The 13,328-nt window shown below is 50.9% G+C and overlaps 1 protein-coding gene across 1 annotated transcript; it reads left to right on the plus strand.

The window, feature by feature from the left end:
• The first annotated feature begins 330 nt into the window (after window positions 1-330).
• Window positions 331-2,964, plus strand: LOC123768413 (ankyrin-1-like). The gene has a single exon (XM_045758906.2). It carries the CDS (start codon window positions 423-425, stop codon window positions 2,016-2,018), a length of 1,596 nt encoding a protein of 531 aa, XP_045614862.2. The 5' UTR covers window positions 331-422; the 3' UTR covers window positions 2,019-2,964.
• The last annotated feature ends 10,364 nt before the right edge of the window (window positions 2,965-13,328 follow it).

Below are 13,328 nucleotides of genomic sequence, written 5' to 3' on the forward strand. Positions count from 1 at the left end.
TCAACCTTACACTGGACACTGATACGGTAAGCATATTACGCTGTAATTTACACAAAATATATATAAATAGGCAAAATAACGTTAACATGCTTAGTAGTATGATGTGTATGCGTAGTGAGCGTAATAAGGACTCCTCGCTGGTGCCACCCGTATAAATAGCACGCTGGCGCCCCCATCACACTACCTGCCCTACTCTAATTTGGTCCCTAGTTGTGCCACTGGCACCGTCGCACTCGGTGCCTCCCTACGCACTGGACTCTCGGGTCACTAGTTTAAGGAGTTTCCTTTTATCATAGTGCCTCGGACTGCGGTGTTGATAGCTTGGTATAATCTATTGACTATCTTCGTGCTTCACTGATAACTAATGATTGGTCAATGACATTAGTGTGTCAGATGGAGCCGAGGGGCTGAACGAGCCAGCCATGCTGCCCCTCAGCTCCGCCATCAGGGACGGGCTGTCTGGGACGCTGCAGAAGGCGCCACGCTTCGGCGACGATGTAGCCACCAGGCTGGCGCGAGCGTTCGTAGCGTGTGACGAGGGCTTGCTGAGGGCATGCCTGGAGGAGGGCGTGGACCCCAACCTGACGCTGATCGGGGGACACACGCCCGTCACTCTCCTCCTCTCCACGACCACGTCGGACCGTTGGGAGAATCTGGTGAGGCTGCTACTGGAAGCTGGGGCGTCGCCGGACACCAGAGACCCACAGGGAACCCCCCTCGTATCGCTGCTGGTGATCGCCGGCAGTAGCGACCTGGTGAGCCTCATGCTGGATAAAGGCGCAGATGTCAATATCTGTGGTTGTAGTGACGAGACGCCCTTGTTGAACGCTGTTCACTATCGGCAGCTTGAGTGCGCGCGCCTGCTGCTGAATCGAGGAGCAGACCCAAACACACCCTCCAACGATGGGAATTCTGCTCTAATGTGGGCTGCAGGGCGCAGCAACGGGATCGGCATGCAGAGATCCCTGGCCTGCGTTAACCTGCTGCTGAAACATGGCGCTCACGTGAATTTCAGAAACCGCAGAGGGTTCACCCCGCTCATGGCCTCTGCTGTCATCCGCGAGAGGGAAATGGTGCGGTCGCTGCTGGCCGCAGGCGCAGATCCGGACATGACGGATGACAGAGGGGAGACTGCGCTCATCAAGGCCGCAGATGCCGACGCTGAGGAAGTGATCGCAGAGTTGCTGGCGGCCAAGGCCAGCGTCAACACACAGAGCAGGAGCGGGTGTACTGCGCTCATGAGCGCAGTGTCCACGACGGTGCTGACGAGGCTGCTGCAGCACGGCGCCGACCCGAGGCTGGCGGCCAGGGACGGCAACACGCCGCTGCACCACCAGGTCATGGGGAGTCGTCCCGAGCTGGCACGCCTGCTCCTGGAGCACGGTGCCGACTTGGAAGCCAGGGACGGCCAGGGCAACACGCCTCTGCAAACTTCCGTTCGCTGCAAGAGCTACGCTGCCACACACCTGTTGCTTGACAAGGGCGCTATTGCTGCTGCAGTCAACGACATGGGCGTGTCGGCGCTGCACGACGCCCTACTGCCGTGGGACTACTTCAACACCCACGACGTATTCTCCACCCTCAACACCCCGTCTCTCATGGCCGAGCTCCTGTACTACTTCCGTTCAGGAAGCGACATGACGCTGGCCGTCGTTGAGAGGCTCCTGGAGCGAGGTGCTGATCCGCACCTGGAAGGGGAGCAGGGGGTGACGCCCCTCATGCTAGCTGCCGCCTGCGGCCACGAGCGACTCTTGCGACTACTGCTGGAGGCTGGAGCATCGTCGGGCTGCCGGGACGCCCACGGCCGCACAGCCCTCGCCTACGCCTGCAAGTGGGGCCACACTCATCTGGTGGACGCCCTCCTCGCCCACAACAGCCCCGTCAACACTATAGATATCCACCACAACCTGCCTATCTACTACGCCGCTCACTACGCCCACACGCCCATAGTCATGACCCTCATGGTGGAATTTGCATTTTATGTGTATTATCACAGGCTCCAAGACAGAGGCCCTTAGTCACTCCGGGCGACTATTCTTGACGCAACTAATATCCGGAATACTTCTCTCTAGCACATGAACGAATGGAATTCTTATGTTGAAAATTCTTATTGTTGCACCCCATCTGAGCGTTGAGACGGTGGCCTCAGGCAAGGATACCGTCAACGTCGCCGCCTGGCTCGGCGGTCTTGAGGGAGGAACAAGAGAGCATCGCTCAGCACGGTCGTGCTCGGGATCTCACCTAAGCTTTTAGGCAAGGCAGTGGTACGCTAGGTTTGCTAGGAGAGATCTATACGTTAGATTAGATAAGGAAAGACTGGTTTAGGTAGGCTAGGTGATACTGCGTTAGGTTGGTTTGGGGACGCTTAGGTCAGGATTCCCTCCCGTCTCACCCACCCCCCAAAAAAAATTTGTTGTGCTTCTTGAATCAAGCTGCATTTTGCGGAGCTTAAGCTCAGAACGGCGAGACTGAATAGTAAATAGCCAACATAAAATTTATTAACAAAAACAAAAAAAATGGGTGTAAATGTTTATATAGATTTTTATGGAGGTGGAAGAAAATTATTACATACATATAAATATTGTATATACATACCAGCTTTTTATGCCTAATTTTACGTATAGAAAAATGCAGAAAACAGAGATGTAGATTTTGTTTAACAATATCATGCTATTCTAACATATTCCTACATTCTCGTGTTACATCTACATATCATTTTTTTATTTACTTAAATTTATGTAGGACCATTTTTTTAGGTTTATTAGCGTAAAATATATATTTTAATTGATTTTAGTGTTTCAATTTTGTGCGTTTATTTACACAGATTTCATTCCCAGGTGAGTGAGACTTCCGGTTGGATTATAGATTCATGCTTTATTTTGAATGTATGTTGTAGTTTTGATATAAGATTTTATTATGTGTAATGTTAGTGGAAATTTATATGAAAATAAATTATGGATAGTATTTGCCGTGTATATTATACCCATTATAGCAAACCTGCTTATTAAATGTTATTGTATACCTTTATACTGAATGAGAGGCAATATACTGTATCTCAAACAGCATACCTTAATGTTGTTCCTCATAGAGTAAACCTTAATTTTGATTTTACAAGAAGCTTGTAAATTTGTAAGATTTTAAATTTGTAAGATTAAAAGCTTGTAAGATTTTACAAGAAGCCGGAAATGAGTTAAATCAAATCTACACTGATGGGTCATCTAACCCTGTCAATGTCAGGGCTGGTGCAGCATACACTGCAATTAGGAATAATGCCTTTCAATTCGAAAATGGAGAACAAGTACGTATTGAGAACTAAGCCTCTTCAACGCAAGTGGAGTTAATTGTCATCGTTATGGCGTTAAGATTCCTTGAACGAAACACTAATGATGCCGTGATCTGCGCTGATTCAAAAGCAGCGCTACAAAGTATTTAGTAAAAATAGTGCAGAAAATCTTGCGATAGTCGCTAAAATCAAGAGAGCTGTGAGAATACTAACCAATCAGGGAAGAGTCGTAAAATTTCTATGGATCCCCTCCCATGTTGGAATATGTGGGAATGAATGAGCAGATGTGCTGGCTGCTGAAGGCGTTGAAGGAGACCATATTGAATACTTCATACCCAAGACTCTTCTACAAATTAGAGGTATTGTCAGGCAACATCACCGTGACAAGGTTACTGAGGAAAGGAGGAGAGAAGAACAAATCAGTGAATCTGTACGATGGTACAACATGGTTGGAGCTGGCGATTCCAATCATTATATTGACATAATGTCTACTAGCGGGGGATACCCGGCGTTGCCCCTGGTGATTGGGGTCATATCTTCACTACACAGTATCTTTACTGTAAGCATTTTCACTACACTCAACCTTCAACACTTTATCTAGTTACACATTTTCCGCCCTTCACCACATTCCCCACCTTCCCTTCATCACTACCTGATGTTACTTCCAACCTCCTCGGCTGGACGTGTGCTGGGCGGGTCGCCCCGGCTGGAAGTCGTGCTAGGCGGGTCGCCCCGGCTGGAAGTCGTGCTGGGCGGGTCGCCCCGGCTGGAAGTCGTGCTAGGCGGGTCGCCCCGGCTGGAAGTCGTGCTAGGCGGGTCGCCCCGGCTGGAAGTCGTGCTAGGCGGGTCGCCCCGGCTGGAAGTCGTGCTGGGCGGGTCGCCCCGGCTGGAAGTCGTGCTGGGCGGGTCGCCCCGGCTGGAGACTGGCACAGTCCTCATATGCCGGCTGCCACGGCTCGCCCTTCGTTCCACTCTCACCCATTACCAACCTGAACAGGCAAAAAAAAAATGCAATTATATTTCGTCATGGAATTCAGAAAGTCGTCAGTGATTGGTAAGAACCATATCTGGAATCACTATTCAGTTAGGCACACGTCAAAAATGTTTTGTCTGAAGCGTTCTGTGCTGCTTGAGGGTGAGGATCATATTGTCTGTCATTTTCCATGGCCATATGGATGGGGGTAAAATTTCAATCTGGAAGTACTCTAACCTCCTTCACGAGTGTAATTATATGAGAATGGTTGCTCAAGGAACGTGAGACGGGGCTAGTTGACACGAAGTGAGTTTTAGTCTGCCCATCTTTCTCTTGTTTGGTTTCTGTCATCTTAATGTAGAACTTTAATAAGTTTGTCGAGCAGGCGTTTCCTTTGCTAAATATGTGCTGGAATTTGGGGACTAAATTGAGGTACTATAAATGTTCTACTAGTCTGCTTTGGATCAGTTTCTCTCGCAACCTGCAGGGGACACTTGTTAGTGATACAGGTTTAGTCGTAGATACAGGTCTGTGGTGTAACGTTCTTGTCTTGTCCCTTTCTTGTTGACTGGTACCACATTAGCCGTTTTCCAGTCGTATGGAAGTTTCGTTTCTTGAAATAAAATATTATGACAAGGGGGGGGGGGGGGATTGCGAAATGCTTCAGCTGCCTGCTTTAGTATTTAAGATGATATTCTTCTACAGCTTTTATCATCTTAGGTTTCTGTAGTTGTTTTCTTGCCTCTTCTGGCCTGCCCGTTCGGTTTGGGTTCTCGGCTCTAGTGGCAGATTAGGCTCAAGCTTGAATACTTCCTGGGGGACATTTATTAAGTTCCTCGCATACCTCCTTATCATTCTCCGTAGCGTCTTTCCTCCCCTTTGTCAAGTGTCATCACCTGGTCGTCCAGTCATCGTGATTCTAATGTGACTATGGAACAGTTAAGGCCGAGACTTGGCGTTGTGGGCGGTGTCATTCCCGTACTGCTTCTCCGCTACGCTGCTGGTGTCTGTGATTTCCTTCTGTGTTCTCTGAATTTCTTAGATGTTGTCTTTATGTCTTCCTTCGCCTCCAGCCACTGTCGGTTGAACTATGAGCTAATGCTCGTCTTCTTCCTTTAACCCTTAGTGGTGGTAGGAATTTTTCTTGAGCTTCTTTAAGTTTATTCGTTACGTAGTCCATTGTTCCGGTGTTGATTTTCTTGTGATTGATAGATGAAGATTAAGCCACCCAAAAGGTAGCACGGGCATGAATAGCCCGTAAGTGGTAGTCCTCTTGAACCATTAACAGTATCAATAGATGATACTGGAGATCTGTGGAGGTGCGACTGCACCCTGCGTGACGGGAGATGTATCCCTTGTTTCTTGTGATTGATTGATGAGGATTAAGCCACCCAAAAGGTAGCACGGGCATGAATAGCCCGTAAGTGGTGGCCCTCTTGAGCCATTACCAGTATCAATAGATGATACTGGAGATTTGTAGAGGTGCGAGGGCACCCTGCGTGACGGGAGATGCCTCCCGTGAATCCCCTGGCGCTCTGTGTTCCCCATGGGCAGCGTTCCTTCCCTTCGTCCTATCCCAGCTCCTTGTCATCTATTTGTACTCGCCTAGTTGTGCTTGCGGGGGTTGAGTTCTGGCTCTTTGGGCCTACCTCTCAACTGTCAATCAATCAACTGATTTTTTCCACACACACACACACACACACACACACACACACACACACACACACACACACACACACACACACACACACACACACACACACACACACACACATGAAGAAGCCCGTAGCAGCTGTCTAACTCCCAGATACCTATTTGCTGCTAGGTGAAGAGGATCATCAGATGAAAGAAATTCTGCCCATTTGTTTCCGCCTCCGCTGGGATCGATCCCCAGATCCTAGGACTACGAATCCCGAGCATTGTCCACTCAGCCGTCAGGCCTCGTGTGTGGGGGGGGGGGGGGTCTGACGTACGTGTGTGTGCGCCTCTCGGTGGCTCTGCAAGTCACCCCATCATTACCAGAGCCCCACACACACCACTTTCCCTGGGAGTGAGGCACCAGCTCACAGTAAACATGAGACCCCATGTAGGAAAAGAATATCAACGATACTCGGATGCTCAAAACATACGCTACAATCCTTTCACTCTACAGTCTGCTTCATCACGAAGAGTCTGTTTCAGCACGAAGAGTCTGCTTCATCACGAAGAGTCTGTTTCAGCACGAAGAGTCTGCTTCATCACGAAGAGTCTGTTTCAGCACGAAGAGTCTGCTTCAGCACGAAGAGTCTGCTTCATCACGAAGAGTCTGCTTCAGCACGAAGAGTCTGCTTTATCACGAAGAGTCTGCTTCATCACATAGAGTCGTCTGTATCATCATACTTCAGGGTGTCGCCTCACCGCTTCACAGAGCGACGGGTCGAGTCCTTCCTCTGGAGTTGTTATTTCAGCAAAATATGACAAACACTTCCTCAACTGATTTCATGTTGCTCGTTCCCTGTTACTTTACGTGTGTTGTGTGTATTTAGCCCCTCAGAGTCAACACACACACACACGCACACAATGTGTGTGAAGGGAGCCGGTGACCGAGCGGACAGCACGCTGGTCACGATTATGTGGTCCTGGATTCGATCCCTGGCGCCGGCGAGAAGCAATGGGCAGAGTTTCTTTCACCCTATGCTCCTGTTACCTAGCAGTAAATAGGTACCTGGGAGTTAGTCATGGGCTGCTTCCTGGTGTGTATGTGTGGGTGTGTGGTGTTAAAAAAATAGTAGTAGTAGTTAGAAACAGTTTATTGACAGTTGAGAGGCGGACCCAAAGAGCAGAGCTCAACCCCCGCAAGAACAACTAGGTGAATACAACTAGGTGAATACAACTAGGTGAATACACACTATACGGATACCAAAGGTGTTCAAATCATGCGCACCAAAGGTGTTGGTACATACAGCTGGGATCAGACTGGCCGGGGTCATCGTACAGCGTGGCAGGAGAAACGTCAAAGGACTTTCAGGCTGTAACTGACCTTCACCAGATTTCTCCTCCCTTAGAACAATGTTATTGTTTGACCGGTCAGTGCTCCTACAGCGTCAGGAGAGAGAGAGAGAGGACATGTTAAAGAGGGAGACACAGAGAGAACTTATAAAAGAGAGATATATAAGACAGATAGGGGGGGTCTAAAATGACAGGTAAACGAAGATCAAATGAGGAGCAGGACTTATATAACTGTGTAATCACGTATCTGTAGCGTCAGAATTGGATTGAGAGACCCGTCACCTGTAGCCACCTGCCACAGGTAACGGTAGCCATTTGCCACAGGTAACGGTAGCCACCTGCCACAGGTAACGGTAGCCACCTGCCACAGGTAACGGTAGCCACCTGCCACAGGTAACGATAACCCAACCTGATCCTGGCAACCACTGTGTCGCACAGTCTGGTGGACATTTTGTAATGCCCATAAATATAGGTTTCAGACCTGAACAAATCATAACTTTTTATACTAGTGCTTTCAGGTCGTTGGGAGTCGGTAATTTCTTTCCTATCAGACCTGAGTATTTGGAACGTTATAGTTTTGACAGCAGAGATGGGGATACCTAAGTCTAATTCAACTTTATCTTTGTTACTCCTCAGCACTCCAGGCACAAACTCTGTGAGCAGGAACTGGGGCATGATCTCCCACACCACATCACCGAATGCCCAGTTATCACACCATTCAGACTCATTGGCATGAGGTACCTGGAGCTTTGCAATTTATTCATTCTCGTGTTCTTGAGAATATCCTCATAAGGCAACCCGTTCTCGCAAATTTAATAAGTCAATATTGACTTATTAAATATGTGCATAGGTGACATACTAAACATAATAGTTTCCCTTGAAAACCTGATCCTGGCAATCAGGATCCCAGGATCTCAGACCCTGTTGGAATATAACCAGTCTGTCAATCGGGTCAATCCAAGTGTTGCGTTTCCATGCGTTTCCAAAAGGGTCCCCCTCCCCGCTCAGCTCGTTGTCGCCGTCTGGGGGCTTAGTGGGCGGCTGCCGGAGTGTGATGCTCCTTGGGACAGTCCTCTGTCCTTTTCTAGCCTTGTGCTCCTGCTGCCGTCCTCTCCAATTCTGCTGGGCATCTTTTCCTTTTCCTTCTGTTTCGTTTTTCTCCCCCCTCTTCTCCTATCTGCTTGCCGTTTCCTGCCGACCTTTTGCTCGTTCTGGTTCTTCCCTTGGACTTCTTCTACTTTGACGCCCGGGTGCTTGAGGAGGCATACTCTTGCACCCGTAGAACTGCAGTACCCGACGTCGAGAGCGAGGGGAACCTTTTATTGTCAATCCCCACTTCGTCACTGAACCCGATCTCGACGGACTGTCGGTTTCTTAAGGTGGCGTTTGTGGGGCGTATACTCACGACGCACCCCTAGGAGGCCCCGACAAGATCGGCGATAGCTTCTTGTTGGGTGTCCTGCCTCTAATTGTGGCTCCATGGTGGGTGTGGGGGCACATTCGTGAGTGAATTCGTAATTTCGTCAAGATGATAACCCCTGTTTCGGCTGCTTCTGGCTTACCTTTTCAGGCTCGTGGGGTGGGCGACCAAGCCCCCGAGTCGGTCCGTATTGGAAGACCGGGCTCTGTAGCCTCCGCTGCATTGGGCCCCGACCTTGCTCCTCCTTTGGCCTCTCTGACTCCTTCCCCTGGCTCCCCTCCCTCCTCTGTGGTTGGGTCGAGCCCCAAGCCCCCAGTGGTGACTACCTCGTCCCCTGGTGCGGCTCCTTCTCTAGTTGTAACTACTGCGCCTTTTAACCCCTCTCTCTCTGGGGGTTCTCACCGCCGTTCTCGTCACGGCCGCCCTCGCTCGATTCCTTCCAGTTCTGCTACCTATCAAGCCTTGTTTGGTCCCGCTTCGTGGGCCAAATATTTTGATCTCCTCCCTCTTGATTCTGCGCCTCCTGACGATTTCTCCCTTCATCGACATCTCATTGATTCCGTGGATGCCTCCATTACTTTTAACCCCACTCGTCTCGGTACGCGTGTCGTTGCTGCTCCTTCTCAGGATGCTGGCTGCCTTATCCTGCCTTGGCGAGACCCCCGTTCGGGTCTCGAAGAACGTTCAGTTGAATGCCAGTGTTGGCACTATTTTGCTCCCGCCCCATGTTGCGACCGGTGTTCGGGACCTACGAGACTGCCACGACGATATTCGACATATCCTCGCTGCCCAGGGCCATTCTATTCTCCAGGTGGACACGTTTACTCGTCCCCCTCGTGGTAGTCGCCGTCAACCCCTCCGGGTTGTGAAGATTACCTTTGATGGTAGGACCCTTCCACCCTCTGTCATTCTTGCTGGTGCCAGGTGCTCTGTCCAGGAGTACATTCCTTCTCCTCGGCTCTGCAACAAGTGCTGGAGGTTTGGGCATGGTGCCCTCCGCTGCTCCGGGACTGTCTCTCTCTGTCCTTTGTGTGGTGGCGAAGGTCACTCTAAGTCGGAGTGCGCTTCTCCCCAGGCTCGTTGCCTCAACTGCGGTGAGGCCCATCCTACCTTCTCCCGTGCGTGTGTCCATTACAAGCTTGAGGCAGCCGTCCTCAACTTGAAGCACCGGGAGCGTTTATCTTTTCCTGAGGCGAGGCGCCAGGTTCGCCGGCTCCCGCCTTATGCTAATATCTCTTATGCTCGCGTGTTGCGCTCTTCCTCTCCTCGTCCTTCCCGCCTTCCTCAGACTCACAACCGTTTCCAGGCCTTGGACCCTGATGCGCCCACTGCCCCCTCCTCTGTCCCTTTGGGTTCTCTCCCGAAGGATCCTCCTCCTGGTCCTCTGTCTGGGGTTCCCCTTCCTTCTACCCGGTCTGTCGTGTCTTCTGTGTCTCCTTCCTCGTCCCCCTCCGATCCTCCTTCCCATCCTCTTCCTCCATCTATCGGCTCTCCCCGCCGCCTGTCGGTGCGGGCGGATGTCCATCGCTCTCCTAACGGCCGTCGTGTGTGCTCTCGTTCGGCTTCTCCTGTTGAGACACTGGAATCCGTTGCCCGGTACGTAGTTGCTGGGACACCGGTCTCTTTAAGTCAGAAGCGTAAGCCTGGCTCCTCTCCTTCCTCTTCCCCGGCGGGTAAGAAGGCTTCGCTTTCTTCCTCAGCTCCTCCTTCTGGCTCTGTTGCTCCTTCCACTCCCGTTTCAGTGCTTGCACCCCCTGTTCCTGCTATGGAGGTTTCTTTGGCCCCTGCTTCCCTTTCGGTTGCTGCTCTTGCTGGGGTGCGCTCCTCTCTTTCTACTCCCCCTCTTCCTGCTGCTGTCCTTGACTGCTCCTCTCCGTTGTCTCCTCCTCCTCCTCCTCCTCCTCCTCCGGACCCTGCCCGCCCACCTCTGATCTGTTCTCCCGTTTCCTTCCCTCCGTCTTTGCTCAGTTTACCCATGCCCCCTAACCCTGACTTTGCTGACCCTGATCCCGACCCTGATATTCTTTAACGTGCTCTGTTGGTCTTTCGCCTTTGTTTCTTCCTTGTTCTCTGTTTTTGTCCTTTCTCTTCTCGTCGTTGTCCATTCTTCAATGGAACGTTCGAGGTTATTACGCCAATTTCCTCGAACTCCAACTTCTGGTTTCGCGGTTTTCGCCCCTTTGTGTCTGTCTCCAGGAGCCGATGCTTGGTGCTCGTCCTGGTCGTTTTCGTGGCTATTCCTTTCTCCCCCCCCCCCCAGCCATTGCTGGGGCTTCTAATTCTTCTGCTCTCTTGATTCGGGCTGATGTTCCCTTTGTTCCTTTACTTTTTCCTTCGCCTCTCCATTGTTCTGCTGCTCGTATCTTTGTGGGGAAATGGTACACAGTTTGTTCCATTTATCTCCCCCCGAGTGTCCCGCTCTCTCTTCCTGATTTGAAACACCTCCTAGACTCCTTGCCGGAGCCTGTGCTCCTGCTGGGTGACTTCAATTGTCGTCATTCTCTTTGGGGTGACGTTCTGACGAATACCCGGGGTCGCCTCCTTGAGCCGTTTATCCTCTCTTCTTCCCTGTCTCTTCTGAATTCTGGTGAGCCCACTCATTTGGACTCTCGAACTCGCACCCTTTCTTGTCTTGATCTTTCTCTCTGCTCTTCTTCTCTTTACTTAGATTTCACATGGCAGGTTCTTGATGACCTCCATGGAAGTGATCATTTCCCCATCCTTGTTTCCTTTTTCTCTTTTCGCCCTTCCCTCTCTTTCCCTAGGTGGCAGTTTGCTAAGGCGGACTGGACCCTATTTTCCCTCAGTGCTACTCTCTCTGACCTCTCCCTTCTGCCCCTCTCTCGCGCTCTCCTCCTTTTTCATGACACTGTCTTCGACGCTGCCCTCCGCTCTATTCCTCGCTCTTCCTCTCGGGGTCCACGGAAGTGCGTTCCCTGGTGGAATGCGGACTGTGCTCGGGCTGTCCGCTGTAAGCGTGCAGCCTGGAAGAAGCACCGCCGTAGGCAGACGACCGATTCTTTTCTTTTCTTTCGGAAAGCGAGTGCGGTGGCCCGTAGGGCCATCCGTACGGCTAAACGTGAATGTTGGGCATCTTATGTCTCGACAATTACGTCCGAAACCCCTCTGGCCCAGATCTGGAAGCGTATCCGCAAGATAGCGGGTAAGTTCATTCCCGATGTTTCACCGGTCCTTCACCTCCATGATACTCTTGTGGCGGACCCGTTGCAGGTCGCTTCCGAACTGGGTTCCCACTTTTCTTCTGTTAGCTCTGGTCTTCATCTTCCCCAATCTTTCCTTCTTCGTAAACCTGTCCTTGAGTCTCGTCCTTTAGATTTCTGCACTCATCTTCAGCTTCCCTATAATGATCCCTTCTCTCTCTCTGAACTTCGTTCTGCCCTGGCCCTCTGCGGTTCTACGGCGGCGGGCTCCGATGGTATTCATTATGAGATGCTTCGCCATCTCCCTCCGAGCACGTCTCAGTATTTACTGAGTCTGTATAATCGGATCTGGGAGTCGTCGTCAGTCCCTGAGGACTGGCTCGATGCCGTTGTCCTCCCTGTTCGCAAACCGGGGTCTCTGGGTACTTCCCCTAAGGACTTTCGCCCTATTGCTCTCACAAGTTGTGTCTGCAAACTCTTTGAACGTATGGTTAACGTTCGTCTGATGTGGTTCCTGGAACACCATCACCTCCTCTCCCCTTCTCAATTTGGTTTCCGCAAGTGCCGCAGCACGACAGATGTCCTGGTGAACTTGGAGGTCTATATACGTACTGCTTTTGCTGCGAAGACCTCCGTTGTTGCCGTCCTTTTTGACCTAGAAAAGGCTTACGACACCACTTGGCGTTATCATATCCTATCTCAACTTCATTCTTTTGGCCTTCGTGGTCATCTCCCTCTCTTTCTCCGCAGCTTCCTCTCTCGTCGTTCCTTTCGGGTGCGCCTTGGTACCGCTCTCTCTCCCTCTTTTCAGCAATACGAAGGTGTGCCCCAGGGTAGTGTTCTGAGCACTACTCTTTTTCTGGTTGCCCTCAATGGTCTTCTTTCCTCTCTTCCTTCTGGTGTCTTCTCCGCTCTCTATGTCGATGATCTTACCCTTTGTTGTCAGGGTGATGATTCGCCTCTCCTTCAACGCCGGCTTCAACTTGCGATTGATGCCGTGTCGTCTTGGGCCACAGGTCATGGCTTCAAGTTCTCTACTTCTAAGACTTGTGCCATGACTTTTACGCGGAAACGGGTTGTTCTTCGTCCCTCTTTGTCACTTTATGGTCATCCCCTTGAATACAAAGATTCCGCGAAGCTTTTGGGGTTATTCCTTGACACTCGTTTGTCTTGGTCTCCCCATATCTCTTACCTCCGTGTTGAGTGCTCTAAGTCCCTTACCCTCCTTCGGGTCTTGTCCCATACTTCTTGGGGGGCAGATAGGCGCACTCTCCTTGCTTTACATTCCTCTCTCGTCCTGTCTAAGCTCGATTATGGTTGCCCTGCTTACTCGTCTGCTTCTCCTTCTACTCTTCGCCGTCTTGATGCTTTGCACCATACTGGGTTGCGCCTCAGTTCTGGTGCCTTTCGTTCGACTCCCGTCCTTAGCTTGTATGTTGACACTGGCTTCCTGTCTCTCCAGGACCGCCGTGATCGCTACTGTCTTCGCTATCTTGCGCGGTC

This window comes from Procambarus clarkii, chromosome 35 (assembly GCF_040958095.1).
Source record: "Procambarus clarkii isolate CNS0578487 chromosome 35, FALCON_Pclarkii_2.0, whole genome shotgun sequence".
In the NCBI taxonomy this organism is placed as follows: domain Eukaryota; kingdom Metazoa; phylum Arthropoda; class Malacostraca; order Decapoda; family Cambaridae; genus Procambarus; species Procambarus clarkii.